Below are 24,893 nucleotides of genomic sequence, written 5' to 3'. Positions count from 1 at the left end.
GATAAAAGAAAGACAAAAGATACGTAAACAATACACGCAAAATAGAGATCCTGCAATTAAAACACAAATAGATACACTCAGACACAAATTCGAAAATATATGTTTATTTGTTTTGAATTTCGTACAAAGCTACAGGAGGACTAACAGCGCTAGCCGTTCCTAATGTAGCAGTATAAAATTAGAAGAAAGGCAACTAGTCATCACCACCTACCACCTCTTATGCTATTAGTTTATTAACGAATAGTGGATGGGATTGACCGTACCATTATAACGTTCTCACAGCTGAAAGGGTGATCATGTTTGGCGTGATGGGGATTCGAACCTATGATCCTCAGTTTACGATGCCGGGCCGAAATTCTATAAGAGCTAAAACAAGATAACTGGGAGCAGGTTTAATCATAATTAAAAGAAACCACCGACCCAAAACATTTTGTAGCTACAAGGAAACTCAACTAAACTTTGACGTACACAAATTTAAAAAGGCTGAAATATTTGAAGAATACCTACAACGCACGTTACGAACACACCGTGAATCAGACGTGGATACACATTTCTTTAATGAGGTTAAAAAGTGTGTAACATAATGTATAAATGTGTAAATACTATGATTCCCTCTGAACGTACACAGTGACCAAACAAATGATGATACAAATGAAGATCCTGTAATATATCAAATCGTAGAAACCAAAACGAAAAACAAACAATTAAAGCAACAAAAAGCAAGGCTCCAGTAGAAGACAGCATTCAGACTATGCTCTTGAAAATAGATACTCAGACACTGTTTGAATATTTAAAAGGCATTTTCTTTTCCTTTCATTAAACTCCGAATGCATCCCAGTTTCTTTGAAACGAGCGATTGTATTGATTTTCTACAAGGAAGGAAAGCCAGCGAATAAACCAAACAGCTATCGCCAGAACAGTCTTATCAGTCATGTAGGCAAAATTCTAGAAAGAACAATCAGTAACCGACTGTTCGCGTTTATAGATTACTTGAAAATTATCTGAAATCAGAAATGGATTTAGAAAATGTAGACAAACGAAAGACAGACTTAGTTCGATTAACAGAATCAAATACAATAGATAGCGTTAATAAGAAAGATTGTGATGATATAGAGAAGGCATTTGTCATGGTAAGGTTATATGGTCTAAAATCGTTATAAGGTCTAATGTCGGAAATGTAACTGTAACGCAGTATTATTCGTTGTCTATCAAGCTTTCTGGAGAATAGGAAATATAAAATAAATGCAGGAGGATCCTTATCGGAGTCTTTTACTCCGGAGACAAGTGTTCCTCAAAGAGTTGTAGTTAGCCCTATCTTATTCATCATGTATGCAAACAATAAACCTTTTAAGAACCCAAATACAGGTTTTTCTTTATAATTCTCTGACGATGTTGTGGTTTGGAAATGCGCTCCTTCTTCTTCAAAACCAGCGATAAACTTACAATCACAAATGAATAATATCGTAGAATACTGCCAAAAATACCTTATCGAAATAGATGTCCCCAAAATTAATTGGCACTGTTCACAAAAGTAACAAAACTTAAAAAGGACCCACCGAAACTATATATAAATGGGACAGCTCTCCAGAGCACAAAATCAGTCAAACCGCTAGAATTAAACTACGATTCTAGATTAACGTGAATTAAACGTATAAACAATATTCCAACCAAAGTTTGGCAAAGCACAAATTGAACTCGCAGTATAACGTGTAAAAACAATGAAGCTTCAGCTGAAAACATAGTTAACATTTAAAAAAAAATATACGTCCAGTAATAGAATATACATGCCTGGCATGGATAAGCACAGTGAAAACAAAACAAAAAACTACAAACAATACAAAATTCATTACACATTACAGTATCAAGATCCACCTCACTAAGAATTATGCACAATTATGCAAAATACACAAACTATATTCGATAAACTTTTACATGAATCGTAAAATTATTTCGCTAAAACTTGGCCCCAAAATGGATTACTGTGTGAATTGGATCGACCATGCACACATGATAAAGAGAGCCCTAAGTGCCTTTCACCAATGAATGTGTATGTTTAAAATATGAATTTGCTAAGGCCATCTTACACTAGACTAAGAAATCACATTGGTTTTAAGGTAATACAACAGCACTAGGTATTTTGAGTAAATGCTATCGAAGAGTGTTAAAACCAAGGTAATGTAATAAATACACTTGGAACTGATCGCCTTCTGCAGGACTTTATAACATTGAATAAGTAGAAAATCTATTTATTCTCAAATACTTGTTTATGTGTTTTCTTTTAGCAAAGCCACAAAGGCTATCTGCTCAGCCCACCGAGGGGAATCGAACCCCTGATTTTAGCGTTGTAAATCCGGAGATATACCGCTGTACTAGCGGGGGGCTATTCTCAAATACATAAATGCAGTTATACACATGTTCAGGTACAGTGGCCTGAAACGGGTCAGTGTAAATACGAGACGCTCTGACCCTTTGTGATATTTAAATTCATATTATCCCGAAACAAATACCATCTACCAGGGAATGAGGTCATTTACACTTGACCATCCCAAGTCTAGAAGACCTACACCAAAGATAATCAAGAAATGTAAAGAAAAGAATGATAAACTACCCCGGGGCTAAAAGCAAAAAAAGAACCTACCGGACAAAATAATCAATGTAAAAATGCGGTAACAAAACATTTTCCGTTAAACAAATTTCTGGTTTTAACAGTTACAGAGTTTCGATTCACAGAATAGAGTCTTCAACAGGTAAGGTCCCCCAGTGGCACAGTAGTAAGTCTGCGAACTTACAACGCTAAAAACCGAGTTTCGATACCCGTGGCGAGCAGAGCACAGATAGCCTATTGTGTAACTTTGTGCTTAATTCAGAACAACATCAACAGGTAAGAGTTACATTCAAAATGTCTTGATGCTATGAATCGAAACCCTGTAATTGTTAAAATCAGAACTTGCTAACTGTAACTTTCTCATTCAAATTTGTATTTATGTGAAGTGTATTAGTCATATACATGCACCTATACAAGATTAGTTATCACAATAATTAATAACTTTGATCACATAGATAGTATGAAAACTCTTAAGATAAATTTACCATCGTCTCTTTATCCTCCATGTCTAACTGTGTAATTAAACACTTCCACTTAATCCTAATAAATTACTACCATTGCAGCACTCACTTTCGTTTTAAACTTACTTTGCGTTTGTGGTAGGTTCAGCTTGTGTCTGATTTCTTTGCTCACTATGCTGGTGAAACATCCTAATTTCATCCAAAACTTCCTGCACTTTTCGGACTTTGTCCATGTTTATCACTCCAGCAACTCCAGTGTTCGTAGTGAAATGATCTTCCACTTGAAAGTCCGTCAAAAACTAAAGTTCGTAAGAGGAGTTCTTGTCTTAAGCATTGCTAAAACTACCTTCATGGACATTTTATTTGTTTATTTACTAATCATATTTCTCAGTTAAACGAAACACTGCAGGGTACGAAAAGAATTGATTTTACGCTATATTGTGTTTGTGACATCTGAATTTCTTGACTGTACACGTAATACTTGATTTAATGGAACACGGATGTTTCGTGAGTATTTTTATTTTTAGCATTACTCAGACGTTTCATCTGTGTAATTACATTTGTGGATATCCAGACGCACTTCAAATATATTTATGTAGTCGAATATTTTTGAATTTCAGCAGTGTGCTTACAAATATCTTTAAGTAAATAATTACTTTCGCAAGAATATTATAATATAAGGCCTACAGCGGTTAGTAAAATACATTAAGAGTCTAACGCTTTCCATAAATCTTCTATTTTGTTCCTTATTAATGTTGATTTCCTTAAATAGATTGGAGTCAGTCGTGGTTTAGTGGTTACTGTACCAGACTGTGAACCCAAAAGTTCAAATTTCGCACTTTATAGCCGTGAGTGCGTTATGAGAGTGACACTCAAGTTCCACTATTTGGTTAAAGCAACCCAGTTAACGGGTAGAGCTGTTGAATAGTTCCTTTACCAGTGAGTCACCAGAAGCTTTAACGTATTTAAACGTAATATTTTTGTACAGTTTTTCACATACATATGTTTCTTACCTATTGGCTCTGCAAACCTTAACATCAATTCTTGTTTTGAAATAATGCTATTATAGAAATAATAAAATAATCTATTCACCGTTTCGACCAAACGAACTTAATTGGTTCTAATTACAGTCGTTTGGTTGAAACGTTGTTCATAAAATTAATTTTTCCCTGCTTCCATTTTCACCATTTTTTCAGGCACTATTACAGTGTATCTAAATTTTGTTTATTAACGAGATCAGACAAATAAAGGAATGAAATTAAAGCCTTGTTACAAGATAAACTTAGTTAACATAAGCTTTTGTAGATATGTGATTTCGGACTTAGTTTGCATTCAATATAATGAATGCTTGAGTGTAGAAACATGACGTTGTGAACTAAAGAGCTCATCTTGGATTTATGTGTATTGTAAGGAGTGTCAAGTTTCTTTGTCAGGCTTTTCTAAGAATTCATTATCATGCAAATATAAAATACACATGGTCTGGAATGATGATTAAGTCATCTGTATAAAAAAACGGGAATTATTACCTTTGCTATGTGTTTTATGACAGGAGAACAACCGTGTCTCAGTGTAAGTGCTTTTTATCTGTAATAAACTCAGCATGACAAATTATGCACTAAGGTCTTCTAAGAATATCTGCCCTTTTCTCATGAATATCAATTAGATAGATATACTTATCAGTTAGTACTTGTAAGTGTCTGTGATAGTTTAAATCATATAACACTTAAATTCTTGCACATTAGCAATGTTCGCGTTCATGTTACACATTATCAGACATTCGTGAACTTCCGACACAATGTTCCTGTGTATATACCAAAATCATCCACTAACCTTGAGTGGTTGATTCTTATCAGGTGGCAACACCACCAGGTTTGGCAACTCTTTCAATACCTCTTTTAGATAACGTAGAAAACTCCCGAAAAATGGCACTACTTTACATTGCGGAATGTTTAAAGCCCGGTTTACAGCTTCTTTATATTCGAGAGAAGGTATAGGGTTTAAAAGCACACCGTTCAACATTTCTAGGACTTTGGAATGTTCCTTTTCCGGCAAGGATGACCAAAATGGTTTGAGTTTCTCTGATCTGTACAACATAAAATGATACATACAATACATTTTAAATTACAGAATCTTTCATTATTTTTATTAACAAAACTAATGGGTGGATATCTTCCAACATAAACTGTATTTTCCATTAAATATAAAAAACATCATAAAAATATTTATGTTTAGCAATAATGCTTGTAAGTCCTAAAAGTAAATTTAATAAAACATGAAGAAAAACAAAACAAACAAGCTCACACTTGAGGAGTAATGTGAATTCTGAAGACCTAAAGCCTATTTCAGGAACCATAATATATTCATACGTCATCAAGGAAGAGGTTCAACAGATGATTCCTGAGTATCTTGTTGTTGATAATTTCATGCCAGTCTTTAGAATTCAGACTACACTTCTTCCTTTTCAAGTTGTTGTTGACTTATATTTGATCTTTGTTAAGTAATATTTATAACTGCCTATTTAGTAACAAAATAATAATATACTAGTAGCAACAACAAACATTAATGCGGAAACTGTAGAACATATGATAATTATGAAACATAACAAGATTATTGTAAATTCTGTAATAGTTTCCATATCTACCACTAATTAAATATATTTTATGTATTCATTTTTAATACATACTTTAAACCAGCAAGAATCTCCACAGCAGAACTAAAGTTACCGATGTTCCAGCAAGAAAGAGACACTCTTAAAATACAAGATAACATCATCCTTCTTTCTTCATGTGTGGGCTGAGAAATAATCACGTGCGTCACCCACGAGCTTACCTATGAACAATCAATCACAAATCTCTTAAAAGTAACAAAATATATTTTATTACGTACAATTTATCCACAGATAACATTTATACATAATTTATTCACAAACCAGAAATGTATTATGAAGATAACATGCGTTGCTTTTCAATCTGCCTGAGTTCTTATTGCATCACTCTTGTTAGTACCTACATGATCAGTTTGGCTAAGATTATCCCCCTTTTCACATCTTTCGCCTTAGTAAAAGAATTAACGTAAGTCCTAAGTTAAGCTTGTTCAAACGGACTGTATTAGTTCTTATATAATCACATTGCTAGTTACAAGGTAACTTATTCGACTAAGATTAACTCCAATTAGAGAAAAAATTGATTGTTAGTCCTAATGCAAGTTTATCCAAACAGTTGAGTATCTAGTATAACTTATTTGCCAAAACGGAAACTTTGCAACATATTTAAATTATCATAATTACATAATCCATTCTAACAGGATACAATGTCGTTGTTTTCTTCTTTGCATTACCCACAATGTAAATTTGCTTATTAAAATGTATTAAAAGACATTTAAACGGTTTAGACAACTTAATCATTATACTATCACTAGTGATAAACAGAGACAGTGGTATCTCTATTGGATTAAACGCTAATATCAGGGGTTCGAATCTCTTCCGTGGACACAGCAGATAACCCGATGTGGCTCTGCTGTAAGAAAAAAAACAACACACACACACCAACGATAATAAACCACTCCTAAACACTGAAAGGGCGAGATATTTACAGATACTTTGTTATTTAATCAAATGAAACTAGAGGATACTTAGAAGCACCATTTATGTACAGATATGTAATTATTGAATCCGCCCCGTTAATAATAAATCACCAGTCAATATTTGTGGTGCACGAACACTTTCAGATTTATAACGATCACAGTGAAAATCTGGAATGTATACAATCCAGTTACTTTAAATAATCTCTTAAGACAAAGAAATAGTCAGTGATGAGTAAGGTGTCGCTTCAGCATCAAAAATATTTACATCTTAGGTAATATACACCTTCTTGTCCCATTCCCCAGTTAGAGTAGTGTTAAACTTGCTTCCGTCACATTTTAAGTCGATACCGTACATTAGTTCCAAAAAAGTAAAGGAATGCACATCATAGCTTCTTGCTGGCCAGTCTTTGGCATCTGTGATCCTCTTTAAATATAGTACACGTCAATCTTTGACCCTGTGACACCGTGCATTATCCTTAGTCAGGACGGTTTGGTTCTGTTGTACTCACGTAGTACAGTGAACGTGGGTTCAGTATCACCTAGATGTATCAAAAACAGTACATATTTCTCTCGAAAGCACAGCAAAAGTATTTCCCAAACTAAAATGTTCGCGTTCAATGATGTTGAACTAGCATCCTACTATAATTTGGGAGACGTTTGATTTTTTGTCCTCCAGCTTCTATAAACATTTTTGCATATGGACCCGTCAAACCAGGAATGGTTCGAGATGTGTCAATAAAAAGTTATTTTTCTTTTCAAATGCCTAGATTTATTAGCTGCTGTGATGGCTAAATATTAACTAGTCGGTGAGAAAGGCCACTAGAGATACTAAAGAGATCATGGGGTATACACACAGTCTATATATTTTCAGTCATTATTGGCATATTCAGGACAAAAATCACTATTTACATTCATAACGTGTAAAACATTAATTCTACAGTTGCTATAAAATCAATAAACGAATTATACAGTTAAATTCCATCACCTACTCACCGTGCGTCACACGGGTACATCTGCTTATATCGTTATTTCTGGACAGAACCTCATAGTTTAAAAAATAAATAAAAAATAAATATAGATTTATCTACGAAGAATATAATACAGACGCCCAGCATGCTTCTGATATTGGTTATTTTCAAAAAAGATAAAATAAGCTCTTAGTTCACTGCAATGGTGAAACAGGTGTCCTTGACCTTATGCAGACTCACGAGATTTTAATTCTTGTTGTTTTTTTTAACTTCACCGTGAGTCCATCATTGTTGAACTGGTGGTTCCTAATAGCCATGCTGTAATCACGTGGCTTTCCATGACCTTTTATCGTTTAGTCTATTGTACCAAACAGTTGCCAAGCACGAGGGGTCTACAACCTTTCCATGATAATTCTTCTATCCTGGATATAAAATGAGCTTTTGTTTGTCTCTTTTCTTTCCGGTTTCTAATATCTGAACGGCTCTGACATTCTGCATTTTTGTCGAAAACCTACAACCACCGCAGCATATAATATCGTCTCATATGTTCATGAAAATAATCGTTAAAGATGACGGAATCAACAAGACATCAATATTCCAATCTTATAATGAAATGCGCAGATGTAAATTGCGCCAATTGAGAAATGCATGCCAATCACAGCGTTAGTGAAATACACGCGTTAACTAGTGACTAATTTGAGTTTAGAAGTAAGTTTAGGTATAATTTTCCAGAACGTGTTAAATGTTTCCCTCCAAGTTTTTCACTTAAAGTAGGATTAGAAACTGAAAGTTTATTATTCCTATTTTCATATGATTTACCAGAAATCTGCAAGTAGTTCAAATAAAACTCGTTCTAAATTGTAGGCACCCTGTACATAACCAGACATACTGACGTCACCACACAGGAAAGAAAGTCACGTAAGGGTTTTACTTATTTTTCTGATATTGATTTTTCTATATCTACTTTGACAGGATCTATACTTAATTTCACATAATACTTTAAGGACACGAGTCAGCCATTATATCAGATCACGATGCAGGTTTCCTGTCTTTGGTTCTCCACTAAAGTATGGGTAAATCGATCACATATGAATATTCCAAACATTGAAAGAACAGCTAAATGGATTTGCTCATCAAAGAACCCAACTAAGTTGAATGTCTTGTTAATGTATAAGTCAATTCTACAACCACGTTAAAACAGCATATCGGCCATAATAGTTGTGACTTGAGAGGCACGGAGGTATGAATTAAGTAGTTTCACAGTAATGCATCAAGAGTTTAGTGTTTAGATGTAGAAGCTACTGAAATCGACCCAATCTTTGAGTGTTAGAAATATAAGAAAATAACACGACTTTTGTTTCTTCTCATAAATAAAACACTTAACTTCTGAGTGGCCAATTTTTCTAAATCTCTAGATAAAACATTAATTATTTTCTAGGTCTTAACTTACATATCACAATAGAAACACGAAACTACATATTTTGATTATTTTCTAGGTTTTTAATCTAGTATATTTCTTACAAAAAAACTCACATCTTTAGCTTTATGATTAACTTGTACATCATAAGCGCACCGTGACGTTAAACATGCAACAACCAACTTCACTAAACCTCTCCAATTACTTCTCAATATTAACCCTAACGTGAATCAATAAACGGAAATCAACCTAGGATTGTTTTGATTTATTTTAAGACTGTCTGTCAGTATATTTTACAGAAACATAATTTCTTAAATCCAACCATTACCTCCAGAAGACACAAAATAACAACATATGTAAGTCGATTCATTAACTTCAATCGGTACAGTTTTGTGACTCGTTATAAGAAGTACATTCACCTCAGAGTTTGCAGTTCAGAACATTAAATCATATGACTCGTGATACCAAAAAGTACCTTGTTAAGCATCTTGCTATAACTTATGAATAGCAAAATTTCCTCTATTGAACAAAGATAAAACAGAAACTATAAATCTATTACATTCTGTATACTGCATTGTTCATGATTCAATAAAGAGAAACATACTTCGTTAAATCTCTTGATTAACTTTTGGACAGTGAACTCCTCGTGGCTCACTGGTGCTTGCTTTGGTCGATGCCCAAGTTCCACAGCAACTTGTCGAACGTAATGAAGTGGTTTGATTCGAATAAATATGTCGTGTTCTACTTCCGTTAACTGAAAAGCGACTTCTTCGGGAAAATGCAGCAGCGACTGAAGAGTTTCGAGTTCTTGTTTATATAGTGTTGACCGTTCTAACCCTTTTCCCTTTTCTAAGTTTTTTTTCTCATCTAAATAACGAAACTAAAGATATTTATTATAAACCCAAAACCTTATAAAACGTATCTGTAGCAGGCTGCAAAAAAGAACATTATCAGACTAACAATATGACTGTTATCTTGCTGAAAGCACATTTTATCAAATTTTTCTATGGAGCATATTTTATCTATATTGTTTTAAGTATAGAATATTTTTTTGATTACATCTTTCTAATTTATTTATGACGATACAAATTGAGACGGATCTTCCTGTAGAAATCAAGTTAATACACAAACGAACTAAACAAATAAACGAAAATCAATAAGAGAGAACAGAAAACTAGACCCATAACTCTACTGTCTACACAAACACACTGACGTGCTTACATACACAATTATATGAATTATTTATCCCTTTTCATAAAAACGAAGTTCTAGGTTTCGCCCTGACCTTGGAATTATATCATCCATCCTCGATTGTATTCGTTCCAAGAGCCATGAATTTTCGCTGTATTCAATACTTTTGTTTGTTTGTTTTGAATTTCGCACAAAGCTACTCGAAGGCTATCTGTGCTAGCCGTCCCTAATTTAGCAGTGTAAGGCTAGAGGGAAGGCAGCTAGTCATCACCACCCGCCGCCAACTCTTGGGCTACTCTTTTACCAACGAATAGTGTGATTGACCATAACATTATAACGCCCCCAGGGCTGAAAGGGCGAGTATATTTGGTGTGACCAGGATTCAAACCCGCGAGCCTCGGATTACGAGTCGAACGCCTTAACACACTTGGCCATGCCGGGCTCTATATTCAATACTACATAAGTACTCGCGTAAATAGACAGACTGGGTGGTAATTAAACATGTTTCACACATGTAAAGTCTCCAATTTTGTTGTTGGTTTTGCGATAAAAAAATTGTTTTAGTTTTAGTGCAAGTGTATAAGATACACGATATATAACCTAAACAGTCATATAGGCATTAACATAAAGAGGCAGACTAGATGGTAATTAAACATGTTTAAGAGATGGAAGTTCTCCATTTTTTATTTTTTTATTTTACGACAATAAAAAAAAGCTGTTGTACTTCTAGTGCAAGTATGCAAAATATAAAACCTTCACAGACATATAGGCGTTAACATAAACAGACATATATGTATATAAAAAAAGGTGTTACCAGAGTTAGCACAACGATTTACAAACCTTTAATAATAGTGCAAAACATAAAAATAGGGAAAATAAAAATTGTCTTTTGTTATAATGGAAAAAAATTCTTTTTTAAACATATCCAAGCATATTTAGCTGATTTCAGTTTATAAGTCAAAAATAGACTACTAGACATAGCAAGCGATAGCGTTGTCCATGTGTAGGTATGTTCATCAAAATGATATTTTAATTTTTTCCTCAATGGGTCATCATAGATTTAAAATACTATACAGTGTTTCTTTCTATAACAATATCTATGTAATGATTGAGTCACAAGTTCTAAGAATGTTCTAAACATCATAGCTAAAAGTTAGAATTCCTTGTTATTCTTTCTTCTGCTGTTTTTATTACAAAATAACTCGAAAACCAAAAAAATGGCGTCAACCAACTTCAGTGATGTAAATTAGTTTCAAACTGAGTATTCAATTTTATAAGTATAACTAGTACCGGTTTTAAAACAATCACAATTGTTGCGTAAAAGTTGTTATCACTACCCCTTGAAGCTAGCTTCCTACAGAAATTTGGTGTTCCTTTAAAAAAGCATAAGTACAGGATGAAACATGAATTACCAGCCAATAACAGATAAACAATAAATAATACAGTGGAACTTCGTTTAATTTGAACTTGGTTATAAATACAACTTTTTATATGTATTGAAACACTGCATTAAGAAACGAGCAAACATGCAAAGAATAAACTTGTTAAAAATGAAGTACATGTGGGGATGGCTAATACTAATCCTTCAAAAACAATGTAAACAAGATAGTGGGGATAGCATTTGGACTAACATATAGAAATATATATATGTAATTATAATTCAATCACAACTAAGTTTAATTTATTATGTTTTTGTCTGTTAACATTCTACTACACTGTGTGTCTGTGCTGTTGATGATGCAAATGTCATCCCTACTATCTTTATTTGGCATTGTTTTTTGAGGATTGATATTAGCCATCCCTACATTTATTTCCTTTTTATGAAAAGTTTTTATTTACATATACATTGATAATGTGAAATATTTCTAAGTTGGTGTATAATTGTTTACTAACTTGTTTGATTAATTTCGTTGGTCAGTTTATTATTGACTCCAACTGTTTAATAATTCTCGCTTGCTGTTTGCATTCAATGATTGTTTTACTTAATTGACAAAAGTAGTAAGTTATTTCTTGTTCAATTACATTGGTTAATTAAGTTTATTTGAGGCTATGACTGGTTTACTTGCCAGCTTGATCCTCGGTAGTAATGACATGTTCAACCAGAAACCGAGAGTCTAAGTCTTGGATTATCTCCCACAACAAAGAGCTGATACACCGAAGCGATGCCTGAGAGGAAACTACAAAGGTCCACTTGGTGTTTCTGAACTCGAGAACGAGACGATCTCGACAACGTCCGCCGCCTGCTCGCCATTGTTGAAGATCTGTCGTCATCTGAGAACGAGCTGGAAAAAAAGTCTTCATATCTAGAAGCACGATTCGTTCTTGACCGATTCCCATCAATCTAGTGGCCTGAAACGATGTGAAGGAGTGAACTTATCAAAAGGTCGTTCCCATCATATGAAACTAAGACCACCAAAGCTACATATTTAAGGTCAGTGACAAAGTTGCTAAGTGTAAGATATTAAAGAACGTCTGGTTATCCAATAATTTTTTCATGACAGTGGATTCTGTCATCAAACTTGAACTACTTACCCGTTTCTTTGTTTTCCCTCGTAAAAGCTCTTTTACTTGGAACATTTGACAACCGTAAGAAGGGAGTCGTTTACATGTCTGTGTGTAGAGTTTTTTCAGATGAATCTCACTTTCGTATAACGGAGAATGGAAGAGTTTTCGTTTTTGTTCCTAACAGACAATATCGTAGGAGGTCAATTACGAAAACAAAAGAATCAAACAACTATATATCAACATACATACATATATGTATATCATGATGAGTTATTTCCGATAATTCTCTTATCTTTTATTTTCATGAAAATGATGTTTGGTTTGTTTTTAATTTCGCGCAAAGCTACTCGAGGGCTATCTGCGCTCGTCGTCTCTAATTTAGGAATGTAAGACTAGAGGAAAGGCAGTTAGTCATCATCACCCACCGCTAACTCTTGGGCTACTCTTTACCAACGAATAGTGGGATTGACCAGCACTTATAACGCCCCAACGGCTGAACGGGCTAACATGTTTGGTGCGATGGGGATCCGAACCCATGAAAACAAAGAAAGAATAATGCACCAAGACCCAATAAAAACTATTGCTAATATGTATTACTAAAGAGCTGTGCATTACCTTGTTTGTTGAGCATGCGTGTTTGTGTTTTTCATATAGCAAAGCCACATCATGGCTTCTGAGTCCACCGAGGGGAATCGAACTCCGGATTTTAGCGTTGTAAATCCGTAGACTTACCATTCTACCAGCGGAAATGTCTGTTGAGCGAGTGCCTCACCTCGAAGTTAAGTAATTACTTTATAATCAATGGGAGATCAAGTTTACAGGCGTTTCATCTATAACTAGCTAGGAAATGTTATTATTAGCATGAGTTCCTGTCTGAGAGAGTGTCCAAACTGTGAAACAAAGTGAAGCGAAAGTTTCAGGTTTTGTGTCGTTACAACTTCATAATGATAAGAAAGAACTGTGATCGTATGGGCTAAATGTATATAGAACTGTTTAAAACAATTATAATAAACAAGTAAGTTAATAAGAACAAATTCTAAGGCCTCGAAAGCAGACTTGTAAAGTATCGTGATTTAAAATGCTGAAAATTGATACAAAATTTTTCTTATACTTTTAAAATTAACTTTAAAACGTCAGGCATAATATTAAAAATACAAATAAAAATAATACAACAAATATCAAGAATCAGAAGCTATTTTTCTAACGAAGAATATATTTTCAGAAAGTTTTCAAAATAACATTGAATAAAACTATCAGTTCTTAGGAAATAAATTAACCGATGTTTTTGACTCAGGCTTACCAAACACTATCACCCACTTAATTGAATCGAAAATCAACAATAAAAGGTTTTGGTAAAGATTTTGATCTTATTTTAGTTTCCTACCTCAAGAAGCAGCTAAAAATGATTGCATTAATCATGTTTACCTTTATTAACTTAACCATATTCTTTGTTGACCGATAAACGGGAGGTACACAGTCTTGCAAACTAATATCTGAAACACAAACGTGGCCTCCTTCAGTTGAGTGTTTAAAAGTCTTCAAACCTCCAGAAAATTTAGCATCAGGAGACATTGTAGCTACTGTTTTAGTTGTTTCCCGGTAGGCGTCTCCTGCATCAACAAACTTATATTCCTCATAGGATTCCCATCTAACGTGATGCGGTGAATGATGAGAATTATATGTATCTAATGCAGTATCTTCCTAGATTGTGAATTTAGAAATTGGAGCAACAAAAATTACATTCTTTTATAGAAAGATTTATTTCAGACAATTTATACAAAAACTTACGGATCAAAAACGTATGTTATTTTGAGAGAAAAATAAAACCACAAAATATTTTCTAGTTCTTTATCTACATTTTGGAGTATAAACATTCTTGTTTTGTTTTCTATCTTAAGAATAACTTTGTGGACTTTCCATACTAATAAAATGATAAATTTTTGTCCAACTTGGGGCGTCTAATAAATTGATATTAATTGTTACAACAGAGTCAACGTATTAGAATTAGATCCTGAGTGAGACAGGGTAGCGTATACCTAAATCTATATCTGCGAAAATAATTAAATCAGTTGTCAAATGAAAATGAATGTGGTTCTTAAAACACTTTCTTAACGCAAAACCTAGTTCAGCTGTATACTAAGCTAACTGTCACTATGACTACTAAGATTAGGCTAGAAGTACGACTGATTATCAGTTTTTAAATAGACTGTCCAGTAAAAACATGGATGCTACTTTAAAACAACTTATTAATGAGACTTTCTTCAGCTAATCACGTGATATCAATGAACAGTTCTTAAAAAATAGTCCGTTAAAGAAACTGAGATAGGCTGATAAGCAAAACTAATTAGGTTATACCACTATGAAAAAAAAAGTTCAATGAGAAAAGCAAGGGTTTTATCAAGAATAATGAATGAAGAATAAGTTAAGACAATAAGCCAAGATAAATGAGCATTTGATGAAAACAGCTTAGCGTAAAGAATTAGATCAGTTATACAATGAGACTGAGAAATTCAGAGAAGGAAATTAGATAAAATGTTCAGTGAGACGTAGGAATACATTTTTAAAATAGTCCAGAAAAAAAAGAAAAAGAAATCAGCTGATCAGTGTAACTGCAAGTATTTAAACAACGAATTATATCAGTAATGTCATGATTATCAGCTCTTATGAAAGTTCACAGGAAACAAAATAATTAAACACATGTAAATCGAACCTTTTTGTATGACAAAATAATTACTAGAGAAAATTCGTTTCCCCCATGCGTTATTGATTAGATTTGATCTATGAGTTACATTATAAATTACATATGTAATTATGAAAATGGCAAGGTTTTGACAATAATTTTATTTAAAAGCAGAATTTTATGACAGTGTAATTACTCTTGCTTTGGAAAAATACGTATATAGAATTTTTTCACACATCACATAACTGAATCGTTCTAAGTAACATATTCTGTTTTAGTTCATTGTGCCTTTGTTGAAATAAATGGATTTGGAAATATTACAAAAAAATTCCCTCTACCCACCTTAATGTCTTCTCTGATTGGTTTAAGTAAAGTTTCACATGCATCAACCGGACGTGGCCAAGTTCCTTCTAAGCGAAGTTGAATTCCCGCCAGAATAGCAGCTTCTTCCTTAGAGCACGGTAGATAACCTTTCACCACCATCTTCTGAAGCTTTAAAGAATGAAATTGCCTATTCTTTACTATCAGAAATATGACTTGAAAGTATTTATTTATTATAAAGGAGAAAACAAGGTATTTCTGTACATGAAACATGTCCCGAAAGAATTTCACATTAATAATTAATTTACTATAAGTCCCGAGACTTGTCCTGTCAAAATAAACCATAATTTGGCAAAGTTTAGATATAATTATTACAAGTTTATTCAAATATGTTTAACAGCTAAAGAGATTTGCTAATCACTACAATCGCCAAAAGCTTGAGATACTAATTAAACAAGGTGATTTTACCATTAGAAAAAAAGAACACCTTAGAAACAAATATTCTGGCTCCAAACAACCTAGCAAATATTTAGTTGTGCAATCAAATAAGACTTAAAGAAGTTTCGAATTTAACAAATTAAAACAGGTATTGTAAATTTAAATGACTGTCTAGCTTTGCCAGAAAGTGGTGTTGGTGGGACAGGGCAAAAAATTATAAGTCAATCTGACACAGTTGTTAATATTAATGTATAAACAAACTGGAAAACGAAAGAGTGAGAAAAACACATAATCCTTCTATTATACGTGTTAGACACAATAAAACTACGACATTGATATAATTCACTGCTCATATAAAATATAGAAAGTATGTGTAAATTATTGTATATCTTACACGAAGAAACATAAACATTGTAATGTGAATGTAAAAAATAAACACAAAAATGTTATGATGACATTTCTTATTGCCCTTTCAGTTTTCTTACCCTTTGGTATTCCCTATTGATAGTCTCCATATCATCTTGTCTATCCTCATCCAACACTATTTCCTGCAGAATACGGAAAATGTAATTACTTCCAGCATAAGAACAATGTTAACTTTTACATTACAGTATCAACAGATGGAAATCCTGCTGTAAGACTGAATGAGCTTCATCTCCATCATCAGTTTTAGCTTCTGACAGGTAAACAAACCCATAGATGTTGTTGCTGTATTTATTACCAAATATATTGCGCTGTATGAACACCACAACAAGAGATAATTATTAAACAAACTGTTTGAATCATCATGAAAATATTCAGTGATTTTGATGTGCCTTTCTTAGGTTTAATTCAAAGTACCTCTCTTCTATATACGAACATTCTAAAAAAGCAAGTTCAATAAATATTATAATTTACAACCCCATCCCTTTCTGGCTATCGTAGAGTAATAACAGTGTGAATACTACATCACACCTATTCCATCAACCGTTAGAAGAAGGGTTGTTAACAAAAGGTTTAAACAGTTTCGTTGCAAATAATGGTTGAAAACATTCCATATCTTTCAACAAAAACCTATAAAGACCCTAAACTGTGTTGAAATGTACGGCAGGTTTATAACCAATGAATTTTAAATAAATTTTTTAACTTTTTGTAGGATCATCAGAAGTATGCTTGTTATAATACTAAATATAATTTACGTAGTAGTTCTTTTACAGTTCTTATTAATTAGAATGAAATTCTGAACACTAAATATATTTTTAACATTATAAATGAACTGTTTTATGCTTAAATATCCTAATCCTTACACAAGTTACTCTTTGCCTGGTTGATCATGCTAATTTCATGAAGAAATTATTTTTTTCATATAGCTGAAAACATCACTTATTAATGAAAAAAAGTTTCTGGACAAGAAACATCCAATTTCATTAAAATTAAGCCCAACACTACAATTTACGCTATCGCTTTCGTCTTAAGATATTTTTCTGGTTGTTCATTTCAGGCAATTTTACTCGGGCCCTGGAGGTGCTTTGCTAAAATGTCATGCAGAGTCTTTGAATCACAAGTGTCGATATCATGACTTCGCAAATTCCCTTGCGGTCTTTTCTGAAATTAACTGATAAGCCTGGGAGGCTCTGGCGTCAGCCAAAGCAGTTCTTTTGTTCAGATAAATTTAGAGTGTGACGTCATTACCTGGAGTATCTACCTCAATAGGTAAGGTAAGCGAAAATCTATTTGAAGTTAAGTAAAAGCACATGTTTTTTCACGCAACCTTAGCGGATGCAAGCATGCAGGGTTAAGAAATCAAATCCGTCTTCTTTTATTAGTGTACTTTTATTGTTCTTCTGTTTGTTGCTTTGCTATTGCTTAGTTTTCAATATCGTTCATTTTATTTACATCAATCTTACTTTTTTGTGAAACAGATGTATGAGTTTCGCTTGTTTTACTTTATTCTTTGATAGATTGTTTAGCCAGAGTATTCATGATGAAACTTTCGAAAGTCGTTCTCTACACTTGTGTCTCCACAACAGGCAGTTGCCGTCCATTCTACAATGTTTTACTTTAATTTTAAAGAAAAATGCTTTTAGCTTTGTCAAAACTTCTTAGTTGTTATACACGAATGATATTATCAACCAAGTGAATATACTAGAATTAATGTATTTGTACGAATAATCCACATTCTGTTATTTATTTTACAAAACAAATTCTTAAGTTATTTTTGTTTGAATTTCCTGCAAAGCTACACGAGAGCTATCTGTGCTAGCCGTCCTTAATTAAGCAATTCAAGACTAGACAAAGGCAGCTAATCGTCAACACGCATCGCCAACGCTTGGGCTACTCTGTTTACCAAGAAATAGTAAGTCAAGTGCTACAAAAAAGGAAACATGAACTATTCATATATTAGGTTAAGTTCCAAAAATGACTTTTGTCACGATGTTGTTTAATGTTTTATGGAAATAAATACGCTAAAACAACCATTAAATAGCCAGACTGTTATTGTACCTTATATGATGACATTTGGAACCAGTTTTCGTAGCTGTTGAAAAGATAGTTATAATGAAACACAATTCTTTAATACTTGGAACATGACGTTGTCTTCATCTGTAGTATGAACTTAGTGAGAACTAGATAAAGATCTTAAACAAGAGCTGAACTGGCAAAAGCATACAGGCCAAAACGTTAAATATTTTTTTATTATAGTATTTGTGTTTAGTTTATTACTTCATTCACTATGATAACTTGTTACAGAAGGTTATAGTTTTATAGGTATTGTTTAGTAAGACACAAAACTGTGATATTGTCTTTTTGCTTAAAAAAAGACAAAATAGTACAATATGGTTTCTGTTGCTCGATAGCAAGTGAATACAATAATACTGCTACTGTTGTGTGATAAGATATATTAATTTAATGTTACGATTGTACTTGTATTAAGACATTATATGTTAGGCCTATTATTAGGCCGTAGGAAGATAAAATAATGCAATGTCGTATTTGATGTTGGAGAGAATATGATAATACCATTGTTGTTTGATATAACATAAAGTTATACAGCGGCCGTTATAAGGTACGACTTTGAATCTGAAATACCAGCATTAGCAGTTAATAAGAATTTTGGAATGTTTTCATTGTTGTCTAGTAAAACAAAAGACTGTATGACTGATATCGGTGGACTCCATAGTATTTTAAAATACGTTTTCTAAACTATTTATGTGCCAATTATTTGAAAATACAAGACTTTATCGGTAACAGAATACCCGCCGAATAAAAATGTTAATGAAACACCTTTGCAGGCCTGGCATGGCCTAGCGCGTTAAGGCGTGCGCTTTGTAATCTGAGGGTCGCGGGTTCGCGCCCGAGTCGCACCATACATGCTCGCCCTCCAAGCCGTGGGAGCGTTATAATGTGACGGTCAATACTACTATTCGTTGGTAAAAGAGTAGCCCAAGAGTTGGCGGTGCGTGGTGATGACTTACACTTCTAAATTAGGGACGGCTAGCACAGATAGCCCTCGAGTAGCTTTGTGCGAATTTCAAAAAAACAAACAAACCTTTGCTGCTCTAGTTAATCTCAATAATTACCGTTTTGGTGTAATTTATTCAGGAAATAAGTAAATTTGTTTTTGTCAATTCGTTAGAATGAATGTTTTGACTGGCAAAAACATAACGGTACGTAAAGCAGTCAGTAATTTCAGAGTTATAAAGATTGTTGTTGTTGTTGTTTTGAAGTAAACACAAAGCTACACGATGGGCTATCTGTGCTCTGCCCACCACGGGTATCGAAACCCGGTTTTTAGTGTTGAAAATCCGCAGACATACCGCTGAGCCACTGGGGGACGGTTAGAAAGATATTTTGTGTAACAATTATTGTTGCCGGATAAGGCACAACAATACGATGTAATATATTTTTTCTCACATCTTTCTGCAACTGTCGGTTTCTTCGTTTTTCAGAATTTCACGAAAGCTACACGAGAGCCATCTGTGGTACCCGTCCTTAATTTAGCAGTGAAAGACTAGCTACTTTTGAGCTTCTCTTTCACTCACGAATAGTGGAACTGAACGCCATATAACAACGCTCTCACGGCTGAAAGGGTGAGCATATTTAGTGGGACGGGAATTCGAACCCATGACTCGCAAACTGCAAGACTAATTACCTGACCAAGCCAGGCCGCAAACTACGGTGTTTAAACCATAACTTCTAATGTATTATATTACATACATAAATAATGTTTCATAGAAGCTGCTGTCTGTCATTGTGCATTCAAACTGACTTTTGGAAGACAAAAGACTATGTGAAATATTACTTTTACATGACTCTGATTTCGAATTTGAGACAGACTACGTAAGAGGACTGGATGAAAGATTGGGTGAATGTCATAATAAATATTAGGTCTATTGGTTGTTTATGTTTAGCCAGCTTTCGGCACTTATATCGTAACATAATGTAATGGTTATACGTGATACTTATACAAGTAAATCCTGGCAACAACATTTGTATTACAAAACTACCTAAATAAATAAGTGACATATTTTATTTGTTAAAATATATATATATTATCATATGAGACTAAATATACTTGCGCAGCGACTTCAAAAATGTTCTGTTTTAAGAGTAAATAAAACCAGTGTTAAGAGTAACAAATATTTTGTGTCTTGCTTTTGAAGTTCATATGTCACACTGTGTTGTAACCGGAATGCATAGTTCTTTTCGTAATTCACATCTTACGCACATTCAAGTAACATAACAACAGTACAACTTGCAACGTTATGGGTCCCATATATGATGTCAGTTTAATCTCTACGGGCTGACTGACAGACAAAACACCACTGTTTAGAGGTGTGAGTAGTTAAACCAAATGTCTCTTCCAGGTGGCCTTCGGGCAAATTAGCTGTACAATAGTAATGCTAAAATATTTGAGTTACAAGAATATTAATTTGTTCATGTAACACAATATTATTGAATAGATCCAGTTGTATAAAGTATAGAATAAAGTTCAATTTTGATATCAGATTCAAATAAAGTATAGAATAAAGTTCAATTTTGATATCAGATTCAAAGGATTTTTTTTTCTTATTTCATTGATTAGTGAGTTCGAGTAGTGTTGAATAGGTCTTGTTGGTTATTGTTATATTATTTCTGTCTTATGTGATTGCTGCGTCGTTCTACGTTCGAGGTTCCTTCCTCCGTCTCAGTTTCATTTTAGATTACGCTATGCCCATTTTCCCACGAGTGCAACCTAAGGTGAAATTATAAGCAGTGGAATTTTTTTTACGCGTACGTGTGTATGCTTTGTATTATTAAAGCCGAAAGTTCTTAAATGTACACCACAGTCACAGGTTTTTTTTGTTGCACTTTAGGAGACTTAATATTTCTAAAGATGTTATATAAAATAGATCCGCTTTTAAATCTGTTAAACTTTATAATAATTCTTTTCACCTACTTAAGAATTCTAAAAAATAACTGAATCTAGCTTAGCTTCGAGGTAACAAGCGCTACAAATTGTCTCGTCTTTAGATGTTTGTAGTTTGTTTATTTCCCGTTTTACAGCACGCGACAATCTAGATAAAACGTTCAGGTACCACCCCCTACAGTTTTGCTTTTCATTATACCGAAGTTTGTTTAAAAATAGACCCTCGAGTAATAACACTTTGGAAATATTGTTATGGTATCATACGCAAAGGGTCCCATATATGACCCTTTGTCATATATCACGCGGTTTGTCACAGCAAAAAGTTGCTCTGTCTACCACGGGTATCGAAACCAAATATCTAGCAGTATAAGTCCGTAGATCTACCACAATGTCACTGGCGGGGTGGGGGTACTTCTGGCAAATAAAATGTTTTAGCTTTTCTCAAGTGTGGACTGTATTGTACAATCTCACTTGACACTGGGCCAAGCATGGCCAGGTGGTTAAGACACTCGACTCATAATACGATCGCGGGTTCGAATCCCGGTCGCACCAAACATGCTCCCCCTTTCAGCCGTGGGGACGTTATAATGTGACGGTCAATCTCACTTTTCGTTGGTAAAAGAGTAGCCCAACAGATGGCGGTGGGTGGTGATGACTAGCTGCCTTCCCTCTAGTCTTACACTGCTAAATTAGGGGCAGCTACTGCAGATAGCCCTCGTGTAGCTTTGTGCGAAATTAAAAAACAACAAACACTTGACACCGAAACTGGTAAAGTTCTTGACTGTGTCGCTATAGGTTAAAAAATGTTATTGTATATGGTTGCGGTTGATGACAGCTATAGGGAGTGATAGCTGTAAATGTATGTGTGTGTGTTCTAAAATCTACACTAAGCTCTACCACTGCTGAAAACAATGAAGAATTCATCGGTGAATCATACAATATTTTAGAAAAAAAACAAAACAAATGATCTTCCTGCAGAAATTACTGCATTTTATACAAATTTCGAGAAGACTTTTGACACTGATATTGGTCCCAGTTGGAAGAAACTTGTCTTTACTGAGGGAGTTTTTAATCACGCGATTTACTTAACGTGAACAGCAAACCACATGGGTGTTGCCTATTATTTCGACGTGTGTGGCTTTTATCGGGAATATTAATTTGAACAATTTGCTCAGAGTATTGTGCTAAATACTTGAAAGTCCTAACCATGTATTCAGGTGCATCATATGCAGGAGGACTGACAGAAAAGACTATGAAACATATCTATGTAAAAACGTCTGCTATGGATAGAGAAAGCTCTATGTGGAGGAGCGAACAGCTTTCCGACTTTCTTCGTTGTCAACCTTACGACGACCGAAGAAGGTCGAAATGTTGTTCGCTCCTTTACATAGAGCTTTCTCTACCTATAGCAAACGTTTTTACATATATATTTTTCTCTACAAGTGGGTTTTATCGTCATCACGGACTATGAAACATAACTATGTGCTAAATTTATGGATTCATAAATTGGGAAAAAGTTGGGGAAGAAATGTCTAGTGTGACAAAATATCTATCAGTAGTAATCCATTTTCATTTCCTTGGAACTTTTCACTTTCCCAGGATATTTTATTTAAATGTTTAACATATTTATTCAAAAAATTGCATATTTTAGTATACAGTGTATCGATGAGCAATTCGTTTTTATTTTTTTTAACATCTTCACTGTTTTATGTTTCACATTGAATTAAAATTGAATTATATAGAATTGACCTGCTATATAATACTGTGTCATTGGCATTATTAGCTTGTCACTTGAGTGCTTTGGCGTTAGTAATATGCTATGTATTTATATACTTCCTTTTGTATATACTTTTAATGTATATCCATATTTTTCTTAAAGAATTAAAATGTCCAAGTGTATAGTCAGTGTGGAATAATGATTAGTGTGTTCGGACTGAGAATCTAAGGGTTCATTGCGGGTGTCCTCTTGTCATGAAAACGAGCTCCGCATTATGAGGCTGTGGATGCACTATAATAGTGAAAATGAACTCCCAGTACTTGATCACACGAAACTATTCCAAGAGTCGATGGTGGGCGATTTGATTATCTAGTCTCTCCGTAATCTTTCAGTTCAAAATTAGAGATAAACTTTCCACATAGCATTTGTATAACTTTGCGCTATATTCTAAAACCCTAAATTTAGGGGCTGTCTTCGTAATTGTAGTATTGAAGCCAACGGTACTTTTGTGAGGATTGCACAGTAAGTTTTGTGTTACATTCTGCTTCAGTACTCGAACCTGCAGTTCGAAGAAACAAATGAATAAATATATACATGATGTTAGGAAAATACGTAGGTTCAAGAAATTAATTTAACACAAAAATTTGATACCACCCGAGCGCTTTCGAAATGTGTACTTTTCTTCATCAGAGGCAAACTGAAATAAGTAAATATATACAACCTTGGCCAAAATATTTGTATATGCTGTTACAAATAAGATCATTATTATTTAAATAAAATACAAATACACTTACTGCTGTCAAACTGAGAAATTCATGCTTTGTCAATCATGTGATTTGTATAATGAGGCAACGAACGATTTTTTAGAACGGCAAACAATTTTATCAGGCACCTTTAGAAAGGTATGTAACTCAGCATTTCACCTTTCACAACGAAGACCTATCCAAATGGTATATGAAGACAAAATATAAAACTGAATTATCATAAATACTGTATGTAACGTTATATCAGTTTACAATAAACATTCAGTACTTGGCATGCTGTTGATGAGGTTGTTGATGTAATCTATCTTAATTTCATCCCACCTTTTCATTAAGAGGTGCTGCAATTCAACTATAAAAGCTAGTTTAGAGTCGTGGTTAGCAATGTTCTATCTCAGTTTTGCCCAACAGTACTCAAAGAGATTCCATCTGGAAACTTTGCTGTCCAAGGCAATTTCGTTTCGTTTTCGTGGTCGAGATAATCTGGTACAAAGAGGATAGAGAAAGCTCTATGTAGAGGAGCGAACAACTTTCTGACTTTCTTCGTTGTGAACCTGACGACGACCGAAGAAGGTCGAAACGTCAGGTTCACATCCTGGAACACAAAGTTATTGTCAAACTTTTCTAGGACTTATATCAGAACAATTGTCTCCGTGTAGGAAGCGCTATTGACGTCTGCTTGGAAGATATGAAGAACAGTTTTCCACCCTTATGAACAGCTGCCCAAACATGTACTGTCCCACCTCCTGTGGGGGAAAAAACAGTCTTTCCTCATCTGTTCCGCAGGTAAACGATGAACAGGAATCTTACTATCAGCCTTAACAAGCCAGAAACGGGACTCACCTGAAAGGATGGCATGTC

At 34.0% G+C, this 24,893-nt stretch overlaps 1 protein-coding gene across 1 annotated transcript in view; it reads right to left on the bottom strand.

Moving 5' to 3' along the window:
• Window positions 1-24,893, bottom strand: part of LOC143232641 (uncharacterized) — a 160,390-nt gene that overhangs the window by 57,477 nt on the left and 78,020 nt on the right. The window contains 9 exon segments of the mRNA XM_076468298.1: window positions 3,193-3,365; window positions 4,897-5,149; window positions 5,750-5,895; window positions 9,638-9,900; window positions 12,279-12,573; window positions 12,757-12,906; window positions 14,155-14,430; window positions 15,752-15,901; window positions 16,654-16,716. Coding sequence (XP_076324413.1) covers window positions 3,193-3,365; window positions 4,897-5,149; window positions 5,750-5,895; window positions 9,638-9,900; window positions 12,279-12,573; window positions 12,757-12,906; window positions 14,155-14,430; window positions 15,752-15,901; window positions 16,654-16,716 — 1,769 coding nt within the window.

The sequence above is a fragment of the Tachypleus tridentatus genome, chromosome 1 (assembly GCF_004210375.1).
Source record: "Tachypleus tridentatus isolate NWPU-2018 chromosome 1, ASM421037v1, whole genome shotgun sequence".
Lineage (NCBI taxonomy): Eukaryota > Metazoa > Arthropoda > Merostomata > Xiphosura > Limulidae > Tachypleus > Tachypleus tridentatus.
Note: the sequence above shows the minus strand (reverse complement) of the source record. Positions and strands in the feature narration are given on the sequence as shown.